The sequence below is a fragment of the Halichoeres trimaculatus genome, unplaced genomic scaffold (genome assembly GCF_033239565.1).
Source record: "Halichoeres trimaculatus isolate MK-OKI-2021-1 unplaced genomic scaffold, fHalTri1.1 fHalTri1_scaffold_6, whole genome shotgun sequence".
NCBI lineage: Eukaryota > Metazoa > Chordata > Actinopteri > Labriformes > Labridae > Halichoeres > Halichoeres trimaculatus.
The window spans coordinates 20903367-20925825 of NW_027437184.1; the positions used below are offsets into that span (position 1 = coordinate 20903367).

Sequence of the window (22459 nt, forward strand, 5' to 3'; positions counted from 1 at the left end):
GCTGTGGTTGGTGATGCTGTTTTTGCTCAGCAGGAGCTGTCCTGCTTGTCTGTGAGAAACCAATGACCCTTTACAGCAGGACTCTCGATGCAGATTTCCTCTTTTCTGGCTCTTGTTGGGCTTATTTCTGAGATTTTAATCGACTTGATGGGGAGAGGGGAAACATAAACACCTTACATAATGCAGCTTCACAAAAACTTAAAAGCTGAAGCAAGGTCTTGTCGGTGGACTGTAGGTCAAAAAGTCAGAGCTACATCTTGCTTTTCTGCCATCCGAGCATGAAATAGAATTTGTCAGTGGATAACTGCTGCCACCTAAAGGTCAGAGGGACACCTGTATGTGTGCGTGGTAGCACTGAGGCTATTTGCAGATTTTATGGATGGATTGATAAGCTAGCTACTGTAAATCAATTCTTAATCACACTCATAAAGAACACACACATACATCGCTAATTCTATTTTTTCGGGGGGGGGGGGGGGGGGGGGGGGGGCACTCAACCTGGAAACACCTGATGGGTAAGTTGACTCACATGGCGAGACTGTAACTGAAGCATGAAATTGAAATTATTGATGGATACATTCTGACACCAAGAGGTCAGAGAGCCACAGTCAGCAGCCTTAAAACCTGTGTCACTTGGTAGCTCTGCAGGACTGGGTGTCGCATCAAAACACTTTGATGTCTCCTCACAAGTCCACACCCACAGAAGTGAACGTTTCACAGATTATAATCAGTTCATGGTATAAAAGTACAGAGTTATACCATTAAGTTTATATGACTCTCATCTATCCTCGTAAACAGTCCTCCATAACTTGCAGCTCCTGTAATTCGTAGCACTGAGGGCCACAGTGAAGGCAGAGGAGCCGCCTGACCTTGGGGATGATGGAGAGTGCTGGCCCTCGGGCTCCACTGAGAGGATGAGAGAAGAAACACACAGAGCTGCTATTTTCTCTATAATGTCAGTCAGACCGATGTCAGACTTGGACTTGGAAAACTGAAAACAACGTGTCCTTCAATTTTTTCAACTGTCTGTACAACTTCATCTTACCCGTTAAAGTGCAGCTGAGTTAATTTAAAGAGCTGTCGACCCACTTCAATACTGTCCTCTCCGTACTGGGAGCTAATAGCTGTGGCACTTTGCTCCAGATGGAAAGCTGCTCTGCTCCAGTCACCTGCAGGATCAGCAGAAAGGAACAAAGCAATAAGAGAACCGAGGAGTTAAAACTCATGATGATTCGTTTGAAACCCTGGGGTGTCTGATAGTCCATTATTATTTCTATTGCTTCAGCTGCAGATTTGATCAACTCATTCCTTGCAAAGTTGAGATCCAAACTTTTTCAAGTCCTCACTGCTGAGTGGAACACATGCTGAACAAGTCAAACAACAAATCATCCATTATGGCATGGTATAATCAAGTTTGTGGTGTTTTTCTGCCCCATGAAGAGAGGAGAATGCATAATCCAAAAGAATGAATGCTGTTGTTAACCCACCTTTAGGAGCAGGTGGGGAAGCTCTACTAATGGCAAGATATGACTTTACTGATCTTTATAGTTCCCATTATTTCTATGCACCACGTCTCTTTTGTATTTTAGAAGATATATGTATTAAATAAACTGAGTGGCACTGTTATATTACCCATTGTAGCATAAGCTCTAGCGGTAGCATCCTCCAGCTCCCCATGTAGTGGGTGTGTCTCTGCAAGGACCAGTTCAGACAGACAGTGGGTCCTTTTCAGCAGCTTCAGAGCCTCATCTTTGGGATAAAACAGAGCAGATGACAGTGACATGCAGCATGAGGTATTACGATATCATTAGATTAAATATTATTTCTTACACACTAAAAAACGTCTAGGTCATTTTATCAACTCAGCTGCTGAGTTATGAAATGTTTAACTAATAATTTGTTATTTATATGAGATTTGGGTTGTTTTGGTGCAACACACATGGGTTGACTCAGCACCTAGGTTGTTTGTGATTCAAACGTCATCAACTCGACAGACGTGCTCCACCAATCAGACACCACCAGACTCTGTGTGCCAAGCACTCACACATATCAGCACCTTTTCAATTCAATATTCAATACAATATTCTCCGTAACCAGACTTAATATAACTCCTTTACATTTTAAGACAATGGTTTCAGCAAATAAATTTTTGTTGCGATGATGATTTGTAATTGTGAGTGAGGGAATACAATAGATATGAGACCCTGCTGCATGGTGCGATATTATGTGTGCATCACTGACTGTCTGTGCCACTCATACCATAAACTAACAATCTGTACTCCACGGCACAAACCAGTTGTCTGTGTTCCACAGCATGGACTGGCTGTCAGCGCTCCACCGCTTTATGAAACATGTTCAAAATGAAGTTACATCAGACCAATCTTTCTGTGTGTATTGGTTGATTTAAACAAACATCTGGACAGATTACTGAACAGATACATGTAGCTGAAACTACCCAGGATTATAATTAATTTTAACGATTTGGGTTAAAATGGACCAAACAGCCCAATTTGGATTATTTTTAACCCAACCATTTTACTGTGTATTCACATGAAAAATATACCTGGAATATCTCTCTCCATGAGGTCTACAGCTTTCTCCAGGTCGATTCTAATCTCTTGCAGCCTGCGACTTACTTCAGATGAAGATATGTGATGACCACAGGATGACAGAGAACATACAAAGCCCTTTTTTCCGTCTTCTGTGCTTTTCTGGAATAAACAAAAAGATGCTGCAGTTGACTAACATGGCTGTATCAGGGGTGGTAAGTTTAATAAAGAAGGAGGAACCAATAGAACAAACACAAACTAACATTCAGGGGTCCTTTGCATTTGCCACAAAGAAGTCCTGCCTGGTGAAGACTCCTTTTATACCCTGTTAGCTGCTGTCTGCCCTCCTTACTCCCCTCCTCTTCCTCTCTCTGCTGCAGGGTACAGGCCTCACACTGACAGAGGAAGAAGTACTGCTCCTGCAGGAGATGCTGGCGTGCTTTGACTGCCATTCTACAGCTGTGAGGGCCTGAGGGAGGATGGGATAGAGGTTTGATGATAGGAGAACAGAACACATTTCAGCTGATACGATGAAATATCCCTTCCGCATGTATTGATACAATCATTTCAATGCAGACTGCAGGACTACTGCACTATGGTTAGATGGCACTAATATAAACACACTTATTTTTATTTTCCAGACGGATATTTCTGTTAACCTCCTTATGTTCAGTTTAACTGTCTATCTAAGCAGGCTTATTTCTAAAAAAAAACGTGTTAAAGTTAATTTTTTTTTAAGTGTGTAAACAGAACTGGGCTTACACTGAACTACATAGAAATTATGAATAATCGTATGGTGTCAGTGTATATTCTGCAGCCAAACAGCGTTTGATATGTACATCCTTCCACGCTCATCCAGGCTGGTTTCTTACCATAGCAGTGCAGGATCTCTTGTCCAGTGGCGATCACTCCAGTCGCTCTGATAGTTGCAGTGACCCCACATGAGCTGCCTCTGTATTCAGCTTCTCTCCTACCGAGGTCTGTAGACAGCTCTGCCTCAGAGGGATCAGCACTGATCCCAGTGTTGAACACCAGGCTGGTGTTAGGACAGCATGAGTGATTCAGAAGGCTAAGAGTTGGGAATATTGCTGTGGCAATGCGGATTTCTCTGCTTGACTGCACTGTCGACTTCAAGGTTCCTGTGAATTTCAGAGGGGAAAGGTTATCTAGAGACTTAAGAACATGCACAGCTGTTAAACAAACCCCAAACCCTTAAATCTATCACACCAAAGAAAGAGCAGGAACATTTTGGCTGAAAGAAAAAATATGTATCTGTATAAGATCCACCTGTGTCTTGCAGGGTGTAGACAGCCTGTGCATTACATCTCAACTGTAGAATGTGCCTCAAAACTGCACTTCCCAGCATCCACAGCTCTTCAGTCATATTTTCTCCATCTCCCATCTTATTTGGTGGTTGTCTGTTAGCCTCCAAGGGTCTGCTGAAGGGTGCAGGTGGAGTTCCTATCTTGCTTAGCTTTAGGTAGAGTGTTGCAGCGGTAACTGCACTTAGGAAACGCACACTGGGGCTGTGGTGATTGAGGTGGTGCAGGAGATGAAACACGCTCAGGTATGAGTTCCCATAGTGTGAGGTGGAAGCATCATGTTGGTTTATACAGCTTGGCTCTGGCTTTGTAGACTTGTCTATCATTGGTTCATTTGCCATTTGGATGTTTTGTAACCCTGACTTAAGAGTAACTCTCAGAGCCAGCTGTGACATCACACCCATCACCATGAGATCTGCTCCCAGCGAACACTCCCAGCAGTGATGCTCCTCCCAGGCGTCTCTCTGACAGGAAGTGGAGCAGTATCGACTGTAACTACATCCGTCACATGGCACAGGACACAAAGTCACAGCCAAACACCTGTGACAGCGCCTGTGCTCTGTTCCAAACAACACTCCTTCCCGTGTGTCCTGCTTTCTTCCTGTTGGTTGTACCTCTTCCATCCCTGGTATGAGGACACAGCTGTATGCTCTGTCATGTAAGAGCACCTCTCCAGCTGCTATTCTCTCTTTGGCCACCAGGTGTCGACCTTTCTCTGAGCAGAAGCTGAGAGCAGCCTGAGAACAAATCCTAGATACCTGGGGTTCAGCAGATGCCTTGGTTTGTCTGTCTGGATTTTTATGATTCTCTGAGGCAGGGTAATGTTGATCCTCATTTGCTTTTTGATCCAAAGAGAGGTACTTGAGACACAGAGTGCGGCGCTCTTCTAGTTTGTGTAACAGATGACTTGGATAGTTGTTTTTAAGAGCTCTGTCGATGTCTTCAAGTGTTTCCTGAGAAGAGAAATGCAGTAAGTTTAGATTAGACTCTAACTGTTTATGACAGCTCCTTTGTGCTACATCAGAATAACAGGTGCTGACGTTTTCTAAGATAATCCTCAACAGACTGACGTTGTCTTCCTCAAGCATCACTTGTGATAATCTCTCGGTGATATTTCCCAACGTCCTATGGGACGTTTCTACAGTTAAACAGGCTAAATGAAAAGGATGAACATGTTCTCTGGGTGAGAGCTGCTTTTTGACTGCATGTCTGTGGACAGATTGAGGTCAGAGCATAACATCTACCAAAAAACACATACTACCAGGGTGGTGCATTAAAAAATACTTGTGAAAAAGGTACATTTACCGTGAATAATAGACATTATTGTTTTATATTATACCTTCTTGTGTACTGGAAAATTTGCTTAGAATCTGGTATAAAGAGCACACAAATGTGGGGCTATGGTTCACAAATAATTAAAAAAATAAAAGATCATAATTTTCCCCAGCAGTCAGGTGCTGTTCAGATTGATTGCACAATGATGACACAATCTGCTCAGCATCTGCAGGCCCATTTGCAGTCAACAAATAAGCAGCAGAGCTGGTTTGAACAGGTTTTAATGACACCACAAGAACAACACTACCTCATTATTTAATTGTTGAAGATGGAGCCAGCTCACCTGGTAGTGCTGCAGATGGTAGAGCGCAGCAGAGCGGTTGGCATAGCACAGAGACAGCTGCTCCGAACTTTGGGAAGCACAGCATATGCCCTGTCATGACAGAGATGGAGAAGTTTGATGTTGATGCATATTAATCAGGACTGGGAGCCTTGCCATGTTTGAGCCTCATATCAGTGATAATCCAAAGCTTGAGTTTTAAAAAAATATACTTAAAAAAAACGCAGTTTGATACAAATAACTAATCCATATTCAAAGTCAATTTAACATTTAATCTGTTCCTGAAAATATTCTGGACCCCGAACAACACTAGAGAGTTTAAGCATAATATGTTAGAAAACAAAACACAGTATATTAATGACATAATACAACACAAATAATGATAAATTACTTTTGCTTCAATGAAATCAGACCTTATCTTAACAGAAAGTTAGCATATTAAAATTTAATGTAAATATGAAAAGGCACTTGGAAGGCTATTTCTGTAATCTTAATCATAAGAAATGTGTAACAATAATTCATGTTAAAACTGTTCTAATGCTAAGCATGGTTGTTTCAGCTTTGATTCTGAGCTAAATATGCAATAGACATTAAGAGTATTTTGAATAACAGAACTGAAGTGCTTAGCCAAATTAGAAATATAATGCACTGTTTCTAAATCATCCCGTGTGTTGGGTTGAATTTTATTCTGTCCATTGTTGAAAAAAATCTACAATGATCATTATATAGTGTTGTGACAAGCCCATAAAGGTCTCACAGTCTAAGCTGTTGGGGGAAAAAAATACCTGTAACATTTCATTTGGATATTAATACATAAGAACTATAGCACAACTATCAAACATACAAAAGTGGAGGAAATCAAACTCTTTTAATATTAAAGTTAATATAACACAACACAATTATATATATATATATATATATATATATATATATATATATATATATATATATATATATATATATATATATATATATATATATATATTAATAATGTTTACTTCACCTGTGAGTAGTGCAGAGCAGCTGAGGTGTAGTCCCTTGATTTGAAGCTGGAGTTACCCTTTTCCCTCCATTTGGCTGCTTGCTCTGTGTCCTTGCGGACTGAGTGTCCAGCAGAGATTGACTGCAAAATGTCCAAATCGTCTTTTCTAAAAGAAGGTAACTATTAGAGATTTCGAAAATATTTCAGCTTTGAGAAACTGATTGAGAAATACTGCTAAGAAGCAGGATCGATTATCGCACCCCAAAATGTTTTGTTGTAAGGGCAGAGTTTTCAATTGAACCACAACTCTTTGCAGGGGGAAGATGGGATTAGTTACAGTTGGTCATTTAATACAAATCTCCAGAGAAAGTATTATTTGCACGTCTCATAGCCTATTAGACTGTGGTTTTTAGGTACACAGTGTCTCAGAATTAGGACAGTTAATCTGCAAAAGTGCTTTACTGTATAACCATGAGAGCTACTCACGTTGTCAGAGAAAGGGTGCATTTAAAGACATCATCTATCTCAATCAGGGCTAGGAAATGTTCTTTCATTCCGGGGTCGAGACCGGTCCATTTCTGTGCTACATGATCTTGCCATTGCATGCAGGGAAGATCCATCAGCAACTTCACAGGTCCACTTGAGCAAGGGGGACTGTTTAAGTTTTGTTTTCAGTTCCTTCCACGGTCTACATGAAGTCAGGGAACTGTCATCAAATTCGCTCGATTCACTCAAACCATAGAAGATTTCCGCTTGGAAGCTACAAAATAAAATACACCATACCGACAACATGTTGTTCACGGCAAATTTGTAAGTCTAATACTCTGATAAACTAACAAATATTTTTACATATGATTTTTATAGGTTTATGCGCGATTATTCTTTAACTTAAGACAATGTGTCGCTCTATTGAAACACCTTAATAATTTATTTTGAAGGTCTGTAATGCAGTATCCGTTTCACCGCGTCACATGACGTAACTTTCAGCTGTACACCCTCGTTAGTTCTCGCGATAAGTATCATTTTGGTACTCTGGCTGGGTTGGTGGAATCTAAAGTCTTCTGGCTCTGGTGAACATTTTCCACAAGTGAAATGAGTGTCAAACTCACACCAGGGGCAATTAAAGTAAGAATCTTGTAGAGTTTGTTAAACTTCTTTGTCACGACGTGTTCTTTGTAGCCTTTTCTCGTAACAACGCCTCTAGTTGCAGCTGCTAGCATTGTGAGCTAAAGAGATTTGGTGTCACAGTTGCATTTAAAACCCCCAGTATATCAAAATGCCGTTTGTGTAAGTTGTACTATGTTGATGTTACGTCGAAATACCTCTGGTTGTTAGTATAAACAGATATTTACAACAAATAATATTTGTGTTCATGTTTAGACAGAGTTATCTCTTCGTTCAGTTGGTGTAACATTTAACCACAGCTTTCTTTGTAAATATTACACATGTGTAAGGGGCGGTACAAAATTATCGACGAACGATAATTTCTGAGGTCACACAACAGTGAAAATTTCTATATGTTGTGATGTACTGAGACAGGAAGGGACTTGCAAAAGATAATAACATCACCACTTGTGTTATTGTTCAGGCCCTCGTCACTGGCTCAGGGGTGACCAATCCTGTGCTTCAACTGCTGGTAAGTACATTGAGCTGCCCACTTCACAACAAAATCCATAATGACCAAAAGAGGGAGAGAAGAAAATATTAACATCTATCATCCGGGCAAAATTTATCATAGAATATTACATGCTATTGCCACACAACTAAATTTAGAAAATTGTTATAGGTGGACATCTGTTTGGCAGAAAAAATTTCCTTTTCACAATAGTGTTCAATAATCATGCGTTTTCTGTTGGTGTGAGTTCCATTTTACACTTTCAAATGTGAAAATTCAGATTTAAAAAGAGGGTTCAGGAAATGATAATATAAACAAATTGTTTCTATAATCTAATCTTCTTGTTTGTAACACTCTTCCATTTCAGAAAATTCGGCCAATCGTTAATAACTCAGGTATTCCCAGGTACCGACTCATGATGAGTGACGGTTGGCACTCATACTCGTGTGAGTATCTTTGTTTCTAAATAGCTGTAAGACGACAAGTTTAGTTTAACAAGGTACACAGCATCTTTTGATGGAATTTTAGTTCATTACGTTTTTCCCCCATAATTTATCTTTAGCCATGCTGCTGGCAACACAATTAAACCATTTGCTTGAGGAGAACCTCCTGGAACCAAACTGTTTGTGTAAAGTGAAGATGACTACCAGCAGCACACTACAGGATGGCAGGTATGTGTTTTATACTTCTCCACATGTTTCTTTCTTTACCTCTAATGTTGTTCTGTTGTTCTGTTTCTGTACTGAATATTTTGTCCCTTTTATAACGTTTTTTCCAGACTTGTGCTGAACATAATAGACATGGAGGTATTGAAGTCAGCAGAGGAATCAGGAGGGAAGATTGGGGATCCCTTTCCATACTCTACAGATGGTATTATACTTTTAAAATGTGCATGTCACAGTAATTAGCAGACTCTGCAGGTCTCTTATTGTGTTTGTTTAACCTGTAGGTATGGCGTCACCTCCACAGAATCCTGTCTCATCTAACTCTGTCTCATCTTCCTCTACTTCTTCTGCAGTACCAGGTCCCTCCTCCATGAGCAACAGCGGTAAGTGACATGTCAAAGATTTTCTGTTCAGGACTAAAAGAAACATCTGTTACATCTCTGATTTATTTATTTTACTAAATACACTTTGTGATAGTCTATGAATGTAAATAATAATACTTAAGTTTGACTATTTTGTTAAAGTATCTCAAAATACTTTCATTTCTTAATTTTTTTTATGAGAAATCAATGGAATATGAGTAAAACCCTGGTTATGTATTTTATTTTTATTTTTTAAGAATATTTGCTTATCTTTTCCTGCAAAGGTGCTATTTATAAATGACTTTCAGTCTACACAGTCCTTACACAGAGATCATGTCAGCTTTTTCATAATCACCAGTGCTGTGATCAAAAGTAGTCATTTTTTTTATCCACTGCTTTTATTGTTAAATTTAGATCACATGTGTTGTGTCTTGTGAAAAAGCTGAGGCTTAGACTGGGCTTTTATTTTCGAAACAAGTTGTGTTTTTGTTTAATGTAAAAAAAATGCAGAGTTGTAATCTTGGGTTGGATGGCCTGCCTTGGTGACACAGAAGTTCAGACATTGGTACACCTTCATCTAGTTCTTGGTCTGGTGCTGGTGTTCTTGGATGTTTTTATATCTAAAATGAAAGACATGGAGGCAGGTTCTATGAGATGTCAGTGTTTTCGCTTAGTTGTTTGAACAGTTGATTCCTAGAATGTGATTTTATCCAAAATCTTGTGTTTTGTTGATTGCGCTTTGTCTCTTTTGGTGTTTTCTGTCTGTAACTCTGTTTTTGCTGCTGCCTGTCATGGCCAGGTCTCATTTAAAAAAGAGGTTTTTAATCTCATGTGATCGATTGGTTAGATAAAGGTTAAATAAAATAAATGTTTTGAGCTACTCTAGGAAAAATATTACAGGCCCTTTGAAATAATATTGCCTGTTCTCCCTAGCTTGTTCGTCACTCATATGCAAGGGAAGTCAGCTCATGTTGATGACTGCTGTATTCATGTAAATGTATTCATGTTGAGCATTAATGTTTCAGGACAAGGAGCAGCTTTTTTTAAGGTACAGCTCTATGACCAACAAGTGTGTGTTTCTCCTTGTGCATACACTTATTAATTAACAGTATAACCTTGCAGGGAAAGTGAGCAACTTGGGGCAGATGAAAAACACAAGTAGGTTTATTATAACTGTCAAAAATAAATCTGTTTCTAGTTTAGTTTTGTCAAGTTACTTGCACTCTGAACATTAAAAGTGGGAAAAATATTTATGTGTGCTTTCACACTCCATGCAAAGCAGAGCTGTGTAAATAAATAGCTGAAAACATAAAAAAGCAATACTCCAAGAAGCCCTCAAGCTGTCGGTTTGTGCACGCTTTAATACCTAGTATTTTACCTCTAATTTGCTTAGCAGAAAACTGTTGTTATAAACCACACTAATGTTTGATTTTTGTTATTTTAAGTGAATAAATAGATAAACAAATATACAGTGAATATTAAGTATGCTCCACCAGAACTCAGTATTGTTCTCGAAAAGTCTACATGGTTTAACCAGCAGCCCTCCAGTGAGACAATTATTAGATCTCACTAAAGCCCAAAGCATATTTTAATTATTATAATTCAAGCTATGCTATCAAAGATTATTCTAAAGATCAGGATAAGTGATTTCATGTCATATGGCCTTTGGAAAATATGAGCTATTTATCTTTTAGATGATTTGTCACTGTGTCCTTAAGTTAAATAAACCCTCTGTCTTTTTTATTTTTAACTCATTCTTTAATCTTACAATGATATCACAACACAGTAGCATAACAACGCAATGTTTCCTTCTGTCATGCTTGTTAAAATGTAAAATGTAACTTTTAGAGTTAGTGTCAGAGTGACTGGGAGCTTAACATGATGGTTAGATGGTTTTTAAATCTGGCCCAGTTATTGTAATGAAAATTTAATTATACAAAGCCTTTTTCCTCCAACAGAGGGAGCCCTGTGTCCTTTGCAGGGGCCTGATGAAGGATTTGCAGTTCTAGTAGGTTTTTCCTCCTAGATGCTGTTGTTCTGCAGCCAAAATTTGGGACAAATTAACTCTTTGGTGTTCATTTTTCAATCTCATTTCACAAACCTTGCTCAGAGCAGCACTATAACTCTGAAAAGTAAATCCTGGTTTTCAGTCCTTTGATATTCACAGAACTTCAGTGTTTGAAGCCTGTAGTCTGAGCGTGGGTTAAGAACCCGATTAAAGGGGATAATGAGGCACAGGGTGGTTTTCAAACATTGTTAGGTAGCTACAAGAAGTGTTAAATTAACTGAGGACTGTAGTTCCTTAAGTTTTAGTGTTGTATTTTAATAAGACACCGTGCTCCTTTTAGTTAAATTTACTGCTCAGCTGAAAAGAAACTATGTTGTTGCCTGCTGGCTACTGTGGCTGTTAGAGTCCATAACTCTCATTTTACAATGTTTTACTACCAACTAGATTCTATAACAGAATAGGACCCCCAAATGATTGCTGGTTTTCTGCCAGAATAGCCGGTACCATGTATCACAGCTAAAGTATCCCTTGCTTTATTGAATCTACTTTTATTAGCTTAGCCTTTGTTTCACTCAGTTGCTTCAACCACCAACTGCTCCCTGCGTCCACATCGATTTTTGTTATGTGGCAGAAACATACCAGTAGTCCTCCTCTGTGGAGGATGTGGGCATGTGGGTGGATAATGAGTGTTCGGTATATGTTGTGTTTCGTGCATGTGTAGGTGTGCGTCTGTTTGTGTGTGTTGTGACTGAGGGAGCTTGTGTGGGCCGACGGCTCCACCAGTTCATGGCTTCATGAATATTGTGTTGTGGACTGAATCCCCTCCTAGGGATGCACAGACAGGGAGAGAAGTCAACTCATTTGACTCAGCAAAGATGAGGCACTGCATTAAGAAGCTCATGCAGCTCTTTCTTGTGCCCTTTGAATCATGTGACCTCTGAGACTCTGCCAGTTACTCAGACCTAGTTGATCTCTTTAATTGTTCTGCTGAAGAAATGGTTAGGCCCTATGCACACACTTTTTTATTATATATGTATGCTTTATATATTTCTTAATGCCATGATTTAAGTTTCTAATGGAGGGAGGTAGCTTCTTTTCTCCTATTTCACCTCCCTGCAGCTTCTGGAAAAGGAAGCTAGGAGGGGATAAAAAAGAGAAAACGAGATGAATCATACTCACTTCATTGAACAGCATCGTTTACTCTAGCCTCATTTCCCTGATACTGCTCCTGTTTGTGACGCAAGCACCTTAAATGTCCTATAATGAGCAGAAATAACCATACATGGGGATGATCCAGACAGGAGCTCTGGATCTCTGCTGCTCAGGGGAAAATATGGATAAATGGTTGCAGAGAATGGAGGAAATAACTGAAATAGACCAATAATTTTATTTTATCACTGAAAGGATATGGTGGACAAGAGGGAATGATACAAATCAAATCAATTTGTCCGTGCAAGGCTGTAGGTACGATAAGTTGTCCTAATCAGGCTCATAGTGCAGCAGCTTAGAAGGTCATTGGTCTAAACAAGGTAAGACAGAAGAGAAGAAAAATAAACTAAGTCTTTTGCTCATTAAAAAAAAAGTTTTCTCTTTTTCCCTGAAATTAAAGACACTTTTAACAGCTCTTATGAATGACGTAACTTGTGATGTCTGAAGAGATTTAAATTACCTTCTCTGTTCAATTTGTTTTTGTATTTTTAACTGTCCAGGAATGTAACCATTTTTTGCAGCTGCCTAAAGAAGCTTTTGTTGATAAACAGTTGGTCTCAGTAGAAGCCTCACACAGTTAGAGCTCCAGACATTTTCTTCTTTAAGCCATCTAGACCCCTGAAATTTTCAGGAACTTGCCACACCTCACAGTGGGAGACTTTGTTCATTTGTTGATCATCTGGATATACATCAGTGTCTGTTGCTGTTGTTATTGTTTTCCACTGATGGCTTGCTCAACTAAATATAGAGTATTACAATCACACAACAATCTTCATATGACCTTGTTAATTCACCACAATGCACTGATCCCTTTGGAGTATCAGCTTCTGGTTTACAGATGCCATCTCTTGCATTGTTTTCTTCTCTTAGATAAATTTGAGTGAAAAAAAAAAAACACCTTAACTCTGGCAGATCTTGGTCAGTTTCCAGCTGACACTGCCAAAAAAAACAGAAGAGAAAAATCCCCCACTAATGAGCGTCCTGTCATTAGTGAACTCTGACCAAAAGCACTGTTTTTATTATTCAGCTCAAATAAAATACACCATGGTTCAAAAAAATCTATCTTTGTGTCTCAAAAAATGAGCCCTCCAGCAGCAAATGTAGGGTCAAAGGTCACTGACATATTTCTGTTCCCATTTGGATATTCAACAGCAGCTCTTCTTTGAACTGACTACCTTCAAAATGCTTTGAAGAGATATTTTAGCTTCAAAAAGAGATCTGATCTCAGTATTTTCCAGTTTGACCAAAAATACCATTTAATCACCAACTGTTTGCCACTATTTCTTTGTCTCATACTTACCCACAGTTTTACATTCAATCTTTTGATCACTTTCTCTATTTGTTGCTTTTTTCTCTTGTTTATATGGTCCTTTCCTACTGCCTTACCACCAAGAAATCTCCATGAACAGTAGCTGTCAAAAATGCTACCAACATATTAATGACCCTATACTGTTCTTAATTTCGAAAAAATATATACATAAAAATTCAGGATCTGTGATAAACCTCTCACCCTTTCTTTGCTCTTGGCCCCCCTCAGCCCCACAAGCACCAAAACTACACCTATCATCTTCCTTTCTCTCCTTTTGCTTCTTCCTCCACCACTTCATCCTGATGGCGTGCGTATGAATATTGATGTTAATTACCCCTTGCCTGAAAATAGCAGTTCAATCTGTGATTTCCCTGTAGAATTTGCTCATAACACACACACACACACACTCACATACACGCATGCATCCAAGCACATCCTGCAAAAGAGGGTGTCATAGAGGTGAGTGTTTGTTGGAGCTTAAATCAGAGGAAGGGCGTCTCTAAGGAATCACATCTCTTTTTTAATTCCTGACAGTCGCCTCTTGAATACTGTTCAATATGGCAACTTATTCATGCCAACACAAAGCATCACCCATCGCATAAAAATACTCCTGGACAACAGAAACTATCCCGTCTGAATCACTGCCGGTGGGGCTGATGCTGTGGGAGGTGAGATAACACCTTGTGTTTCTGTAGGTGGGTCTGAAATGTTCAAGTTTGTTGGTGTTGTCACTTTTTAAAAGAATATAAATGCTGAACAGTTGTTTAAAGAACAAAAGAACTTACTTCGTCTTAATTTTTATTAATCCATATTTGGATATAAGATTTCATTCTACATCAGCACTCAGTCAGTGCGTACCAAGGTAGAATTATTATAGCATATGTAATTAAATCAACTCTGAGAAGCATGCTAAAGTATTAATAAAAACCTCAGCTTGATTAAAAATACATTTTCAGGCCTGAGGCGACCATCTAATGTTGTCTTACAATTCTTCTTGAAGCTGACACCTTTAGAGATGACTCACGTGTAGTATTTATCTATATCCTGAGTCTTTTACTAGATAAAAACAGTTCAGAAAGTCATAGCTGATTGACAGATAAACAACCCATTTTGGCTAACTGCTCTCACTACTGGTCACCGCCGTTACTTTTCTAGTCTAATACAATATTTAAATGTACGTTATTGATGGCCCAAAAGGTTGGTCTTGTGTAGTGCCAAAGCTGAGGCGAAGCTACCTTCACTAGCCAGCTGAAGCTCTGTAGCTCTGGTTTATGGCTGCTGCTATAATACCACGATGCTCTACCACCTAATGTAAACGAGCACAGTCAACAGATGATATGTTGTTGTATGGCACAGTTTGGCTTTACGTGGCCCTAGAAAGTGGAGATAAAGATGTCTGCAGGCTGTGTCTGGTTAAACTGGCAACTTAACTGGAGCAATGTGTTACCACCAAGGTCATGTGGGAAACTACAAGTAGACCAAAGGCTGGTGGTGCTTGCTCTGATCACTTTGTACCCTTAGCTACATACAGCAAACAAATTCTACATTATTTTCCTTCAGTTGCAACGTTCCGTTGCGGTGCTGTGTTGTATGTTTTCCACTCAGTTTTGACTGGTTTCATCTCTGTGGACTTGTTGGTAAATCATGGTTCAAATTTTCATTAAAGGACCAGAAAACCAGTGGCTGCTAAACACCCCATATCTTTATGCATTGATCACATTATATTTAAAATAGGTTCTACATTACTTCTTAAGTCTTCCTTCTCTCTTATTATAATGATAACACAATATAACGAGGTTGAAAAATGATAAAGAATAGTTTTTAAGGATTTGTACGTGCTGTTTTGGCCCAGGAACTCATATTACGATAATTAATCCTAATTAGTTTTTTTCCCATGACCTAAAGGCAAACATGCAGTAATTATAGAATAAACCATTTACCTGCAAAGAAAGACAAAGCTTTGTCCATTAGCACAGTCTGATGTTATCAGACAGAGAAGTTATTTTACAGAGATATGTGTAGAGTTTTACTTTCCATGGCATTTTTCATCGTGTAGCAGCTACTCACATGATCAGATAAAAGTATTATCACTCATGTTTAAATACTTTTGAAGTGCTTTGCCAGGGTGTTTAATTAAGTCTGTAGAGCCTAATGGCAAACTTTGTATGTGTTTTACCAGCTCTGCCAAGTAATTTGTCCATAGAGATCATAACTGATAACTTTGAGATTGCTTTGAGGTAAGAAAGTATCCTGTGCTGTGTGTAGATTTTAAGCACCAAAATGATTGGAATTCTACTTTTTTTTCTTTTTTTATTCGACTCTTTGGGTCTTTCCTTTCTTGGACCGGACAGTTTGAAAGAGAAAGGGATTATAGCGACAGAATAGGGGAGTGACATGCACCAAATGTTGTTGGGATACAGAACTAATCCTCTGACCAGTGCAAAGAGCACTTTCGTTTTGGTCCATCCAGTGCCCACTTTGCCAACTGAGCTGAACCATCAGCCCCAATATGCTGCATTGTCTGTCTTTGTGTATCAGTGAGCCCATCATTTTAATATTTTCAAAGCGAAGCTCCATCAATCTGAAAGTGTGTTCACAGGTCATAAGAAGTCACCTAGTTTTTTCGGTCCTTGTCTCGGTTTGATGACAGTAGCTCAGGGCTGACAACTGTTAGCATATCAAGAACTTTTTCTGATCAAGAACCATTGACATTGTCTCCGGCTTAGCTGCCTCGGTATTTATACATCTACTAAAAATAAATCCTTTTGAGCCATTCCCCATTGTCATGCCTATTCAGAACTTGCCGATTGCTTGCCTTCCAAACTGGAGCATTGTTGGATGCACCCGCATGGAGCATGAAGCTACTTTGAGCCAAATGTTTTCTGTTTGGTTTTGTTTGTTTTGTTTTCTTTTATTTGCCAGAGGTGCTGCTGTCAGGAACGAGAACTGCTGCAGAGTTTCTTTATGCTTTTTCTATAGCATCATCAAATGGTCGTACCATTCAACAACAGCAGAGCACCCACATAGTGTGATGTTAAACAGAAGAGCTGTTTTGGTGATTTGGAAAGGCCTGAACCGTGAAAATGGACAGCAATTCTTTCCTACAATAGATACATGTATTGTAATATTTGCATGAGTTTAGAGACAGCTGAAGGAAAACTGTGTGAACTGTCGAAACGAAACTGATGCATTAACAGGCACTCAAAACCTGTAAGATAGTGCTATGGAGATAAACAGGCACGGCTTAACATGTCATCCAGACTTAAGAGATGTGTCTTAGAGAGTCATAATGTGAAAGCTTGAGGTCAAAATATAGAGGGATGCTACCATCTGTCCAACTTGAAATGAACTGAACACTTCTGTCCTTTGGATTCTTAGCATCATGCCTGCTAGATATGAAGCACCCTGAATGAACTGTAGTTGAGAAAATTCAAGGACAGACTGACAAAGCCATTTTTTAGTATGATAAATCAATAAGTAAAAGTGTTGTCACTCTGCCTTGAGTAATTTGCGTACATTCTATTTTTAAGCACTATTAATAGTCAGAATTATTCAGTCAGAGTTTGCATTCCAACCACCTTACTATTAAAAACCTTATTCTCTCCATCTACAGGCTTTGGAGGAGGTTTTGCAGGGAAGTCAACCATGAAAGTTTCCCCCATGGAGGCTTCACCAACAAAGTTTTCCCCCATGAAAACTTCACCAGTGAAAGCTTCAGCCTTTGAAGCTTCACCCATGAAGACTTCACCCTTTAAAGCTTCACCCATGAAAACTTCGCCCTTCAAAGCTTCACCCATGAAAACTTCGCCCTTCAAAGCTTCACCCATGAAAACTTCGCCCTTCAAAGCTTCACCAATGAAAGGCTCTAACGGAGCTTCTCCAGAATCTTCAATGAAAATAATTCCCATCACAAGCCTAAACCCATATCAAAGCAAGTAAGTGAGATTGTGTGTGAGTGTCTGCATGTACCTGCTGAATATGAATTCAGAGCATCTTAATAAGGATCTAACGCAGCTTAGATTGGATATATACAAATCCTTAAACCTGACCTTGACTTATGTACTCCCAAATATCAAACACTCTTGAGCTGTACTGCCCATGTTTACGCATGATTATGCTATTGTTTACTTCCTATCTGTCCATTTATCAGTTTAATTTATTGTTCTGCTTGTTTCTGTGGCCCTGCTTTCCAGTTTGTTGCCATTTCTGACTAACTCTGCAGTGAATGTTTTGGAAGTTTGCCTCAGCGTGGTAATGAATGCATGTGTGAATGTTTTATTTATTTTTTTTGTCCCAACCAGTGCATGTGGTGTGTTTTTCCTGCATGTGCATGTTAGGCGGCCCATCTGCATGGAAATAAAATGATCCAGCCTTGGAATTGGGCATTTTAATGGCAGGTACCACTGAATTTTTATGACTGCTGAGGTTTTAGTTCTGTTATTTGGCCTGCAAAGTTTCTTCCTCTCACATTTCCTCTACCTCCCCCAGGGTTCAATTTTGCCTCTGCTTTTTTCCTCCCATTTCACTTCCTTTTGTTTCAATTGGCTGAAGTCTCCATCTCTGACCTTTAAAGTGGTTCAGAAATAGACAGGAGCAATGTACGTAGGAGATGTAGTGTTTCAGATTTGAGTAAAGGCATCCCGACAACTCTCTCACAGTGTTTGGACTTTGATAACATGGCCCTGTTTGAAATTGCAAGCTGTAAAGATAACTGTGCCTCTAGGTGTTGTAATAAACTGATGACTGTTCTAACTTTGAAGTTGGGGAGTACCTACAGTGAGTAAAAAGAGATGACTTCAGCAGCTGCTCTTCTCTGTATGTTTGTGTGGAATGAAAAGTGTGAGTGTGTACCAGCGTGTGTGTAACATACAGCAGGTTATCTGGAAATGCTGTGCGTGAGTGTGCACAGGGTCTTTTATGACTGCTCACATGGATCTCTCATCCTTTCTCCCCGTGTTAAGTAATAGCATCTAAAACTGGCTATAATTGGCTTTTGGCTGCCATAAACCTCGGTGTAGCAGTCTTATCCATACTGAGCAGGAAATGGAGTTCACTCTGGGCCAGCAGCTGCTCTCATGATAGGGGATTTAATTGCAGGCAAAGTTATGGTACGAATATCCTCCACTGCACAATTATCAACGCAGTCAAAAAGCTTGCTGTTGCATAAACTGCAGAGCTCTGCTGGCTGGTGTTAAAAACAGAAACAAGAAGCACATTTTAAATGCATCCAGGAGTTGGCAGATGTACAACACCTAGTTCAGTCTTTGAAAGAAAACTTCAGATTTTTTTCCTCCTTTTTTTCTGCTTTCATGGAACTTTAAAAAGACAGAAAAGACACTTGTCCAATTTCCATGGGAATTGTTCTGTTGCACAGTTGTGTTTCGCTTTCCTGTCTGATGTGAGATGAGTTGGTGTTCTCATTAACAAAAAAGGAAGCTTTTAGTCTGAGTCTGAGCAGCTTTACTTGTGCTGACCTTTAAACTGTGAATCTTTTACTAAAGTTTCACACAGTTGTGTTGGTCAAGTAAAACTTTTAGTTTAAACCCTTCAAATAAGGAGTGAATAGAAGTTTCCGGTAAACACTGACATGACAGAAACCTTAACATTAATGGAGAATAAAACGTGGCTGAAGGAATTTATCTATTTTTTTTAATACTGTAGTGAAACCAAAGCATTTTTCTGTTTGCAGATGGTCTATTGCTAGCTTGTCCTTTTCATTATTAAAACTGATAAGACTTCAGTGCTGGCTGTTACAGATTGTCCCTTAAATCCTAGTTCATTGAAGAGGCTGCAAGCACTAGCTGTTTAAGGTGGATTGCAGTGACACTTCTCGGGATGGGTACCGACCGAATTCTGTCAAAAGTACCGGGTATGATTCACATAAAACCAAAAGGTACCATGTTTGGGTACCTAAATGCATCCTTGTGACTGGGAGGGAGTGGAAGAGTAGGTGATTGTCCATGCTGAACATGAACACAGCATTACAAGGTTATAGACTGAAGAATGAATACAATAAATTGAAAAAAAGAAATTACATTTTTTTATAAAACATGTTGACACATTTTTTGCCACACAGACACAAAAAAGTACCAGAAATTGGTACCGTTGAGTACCGTTACAGATTGCCAGGTACCAGGCATCTGTACCGTATCATTTCAAATGTGAAAGGTACCCATCCCTAGACACTTCAGGCTGGAATCGTGCAAACACTGTCGTGACTCTTAACGTTGCTTGCGTTTGTTTTGAAAACATGAAGTTTTGATCTTTTTTTAATCATTACTTTTCTCTGCAACAAGGTTGTTATTAACAGTTACGTGGCACTGTTGTTTGAAAAATGACAAACTTTGCAAGTTTGTACTATAGTGAAGTAGCTAGCTATATATAGCACTTCTCACAGTCCAGTGCTCTGAGACGTGTCCGTAATGTTAGCCAATCTTTGTTAGGTCCGTCCGGTGCTCATCTACCAAGCAGAGCTAATGTAACTTCACTCTTTTTTGTTTGTTACTTTCTGTATTGATAGACCATCAACTTTGAACAGACCACTGCAGAATAACGGCTGCACGTGGGTTGGAATGGACATTCTCACAAACAGTTTAGCCAGTGTTTTAGCCTTTCGCCCGTGCTCTGTTACTCTCCTGTTAGCTTTCTTCTGCTCTTCTATACTTTTTCTTTTTGCCAGTCCAGCTCCACTGTTTATCATTACTACAAAATTGCCAATTGCCAATTGAGACTTTGACGTGCTGTAAATCAATCCAGCCCTGCCCGACCCGGTTGGGAAACTGAGAAATAGCATTAAATTGTATTTAGAAAGTCCTCAACAACATCCCATTCCTTGATGGCATCACATTGTTAATCTTTGTTAAAAACTCAAGGTAATTCACTCATGTTTGTGGGGTCTGATGGGTCAATGTGTCTTATCAACAGTGACATTCTTGGCATACCTGCAGATTCTGCCTCAGCGGATGCCAACATTTAACGGATACTGCTCCCTTTCACTCATTTTTTTTTCTGTGTTCTTCTCTCTTTCTTTATTGCATTATGTATTTTAATTCCATGTGTCAACAAATATCTGCTGTGTTTATCTCCAGGTGGACCATCAGAGCCAGAGTCACCAGCAAGTCCAGCATCCGTAACTGGAGTAACTCCCGAGGAGAGGGCAAACTCTTCTCCTTTGATTTAGTGGACGAGAGTGTGAGTGCAATTTGGCAAAGGCCTAAACATCCATCTGCTTTGTTCATTTGTACTACATTGTTGCATCATTGTTACATATTTAAATATGAGACCCGTGGCTGAGTGTAATTTTGATCAACAGGGAGAAATAAAGGTCACAGCCTTCAACAAAGAAGTGGACAAGTTTTACTCACTAGTGGAGCAAGGCAAGGTGAGTGGATCATACCCACAGTTCTCTTTCCTCACGTGAAGTGATAAGACTTGTTTAATACGTCCATGGGAAGTGATCACATTTGTGATTACTGGACAACAGCTGTGTGCTTTAGGGAAATCTTTCTGAAGCTCCGGGTTTCTGTGCCATTTTTAAGTCCCGTTTTGACAATAAGAGGACAATATCTAAAGACTATAAGAAATAAGACTCAGACTCGGGTAGACTTCCTGTGTGCTCCTAGTGCTTCAAACAAATGTATCATTGTTAAGTTGTGCCTAATAACACCCTTCTACAAAATCCCCTCATGCCTGCAGGACTGTTGGCCAATGAATGAGCTGGAGGCAAGTTTTAAGGAGGATTTGTGGAAGGGATTCATTAAGTCACATTTCACTGAGATGTATATGTGTTTGAGACGTACTGAGCATTTGGGGGGGATATATGGGGCTGGAATTGTGCTGCTGAGAAGAGTGTGAGAAAACTTGTCTAATGGTTTCCACTTTTTTAGAAATGTCTGCAAGTACCGCAGGCTGTGTTCAGGATGGAAAATGTGTTTATACAGCTTCCTTTTTGGCTCTGTTAGGAATACTTTTAGATTTAAATGTTTAATATATGTGGCCCTGTAACATTTCAAAGAGAAGGCATTTTTTCATCAAAGGCCATACAAAACTGAAATAAGGAGACATGTACTGTATTCCTTTATCTACTAGGAGTTAAATAAATCACATTTAAGCAACAACATAACAGGAAATCAGGCGTACCATCTTGATACTGCTTTAAAATATGTCCTAAAGTTTGGCAAGTGCTCATGGATAGCTTCAGAAGGCTGTCAATAAACTTCCATCGAGCAGCAGGATGAAGATAATGACTCAATTAGGCAAACTCAGTGTTGTTCTTTGGCTGTGTATCTACAAGGATTTCCTCTCCTCAGCTGTGACTCAGTGAAGAGGAACTGTCTAAAGAAACACAAAGATATTTCACTCCAAAAAGACTGAAGTTTGGAACATTTCCACTCTGGGCAACTCAGTCTGCTGAAACCTAGCTTTGGCTTGAACTCCTTGTTCAGTCCTGCACAGGATGAGGACATTGTTAGTTGGGCTTCACAGTAAAATTAGATATTATCAAAACCAAAATTAGGCCAAGGGGGAAACTCTTTTTGCAGAGGTGTGAAAGATAATTAAGAAAAAGTAAATGAGGAAGATTTGCTCTGGTCTACAAATTCTTGTTTCCAGTTAAAGGAAAACATTTTTGGTTTGTATAAATTTAACATGGTCAGTTAAAAAGACAATTGATTAACTATCGCTTTAAGGTATTCACATATTTCTTGGTTAGCACTGTTGTCTTATAGCAAGATGGGTCCTAGTTCGAACCCCATACAAAGCAGGTGCCTTTCTTTGCTGAGTTTGTCATGTTCTCCCTTTGAATCCATTGGTTTGCTCAGGGTA

The 22459-nt window shown here is 39.3% G+C and overlaps 2 protein-coding genes across 3 annotated transcripts in view; one reads left to right on the forward strand and one right to left on the reverse strand.

Annotated features, from left to right (window-relative positions):
- Positions 1-477: 477 nt before the first annotated feature.
- Positions 478-7187, reverse strand: smyd4 (SET and MYND domain containing 4). The gene is made up of 10 exons (XM_074673027.1): positions 6955-7187; positions 6490-6634; positions 5490-5579; positions 3837-4824; positions 3422-3688; positions 2813-3018; positions 2564-2711; positions 1633-1749; positions 1046-1169; positions 478-906 (listed from the first exon to the last, which is right to left on the reverse strand). Exons 1-10 carry the CDS (start codon positions 7086-7088, stop codon positions 783-785), a joined length of 2343 nt encoding a protein of 780 aa, XP_074529128.1. The 5' UTR covers positions 7089-7187; the 3' UTR covers positions 478-782.
- Positions 7188-7466: 279 nt separating this feature from the next.
- The window catches only part of LOC141792271 (replication protein A 70 kDa DNA-binding subunit-like), a 43622-nt gene continuing 28629 nt past the window's right edge, over positions 7467-22459 (forward strand). Inside the window, exons 1-9 of one of the 2 annotated variants that reach the window (XM_074673138.1) lie at positions 7467-7593; positions 8057-8104; positions 8451-8529; positions 8646-8754; positions 8862-8953; positions 9033-9131; positions 17250-17571; positions 20725-20827; positions 20949-21017. In XM_074673138.1, the coding sequence (XP_074529239.1) occupies positions 7561-7593; positions 8057-8104; positions 8451-8529; positions 8646-8754; positions 8862-8953; positions 9033-9131; positions 17250-17571; positions 20725-20827; positions 20949-21017 (954 nt within the window). In that variant the 5' untranslated portion in view covers positions 7467-7560. The remainder of the gene's footprint in view (positions 7594-8056; positions 8105-8450; positions 8530-8645; positions 8755-8861; positions 8954-9032; positions 9132-17249; positions 17572-20724; positions 20828-20948; positions 21018-22459) is intronic. The other variant, XM_074673139.1, reaches the window with a different exon arrangement.

Coding starts and splice junctions, on each gene's coding strand:
- smyd4 (XM_074673027.1), bottom strand. CDS start 7,088: ATGGATCTTCCCTGCATGCAATGGCAAGATCATGTAGCACAGAAATGG. Junction 6,635..6,954: donor TGCACCCTTTCTCTGACAAC/GTGAGTAGCTCT, acceptor ACCTTCTTTTAG/AAAAGACGATTTGGACATTT. Junction 3,689..3,836: donor CTACACCCTGCAAGACACAG/GTGGATCTTATA, acceptor TGAAATTCACAG/GAACCTTGAAGTCGACAGTG.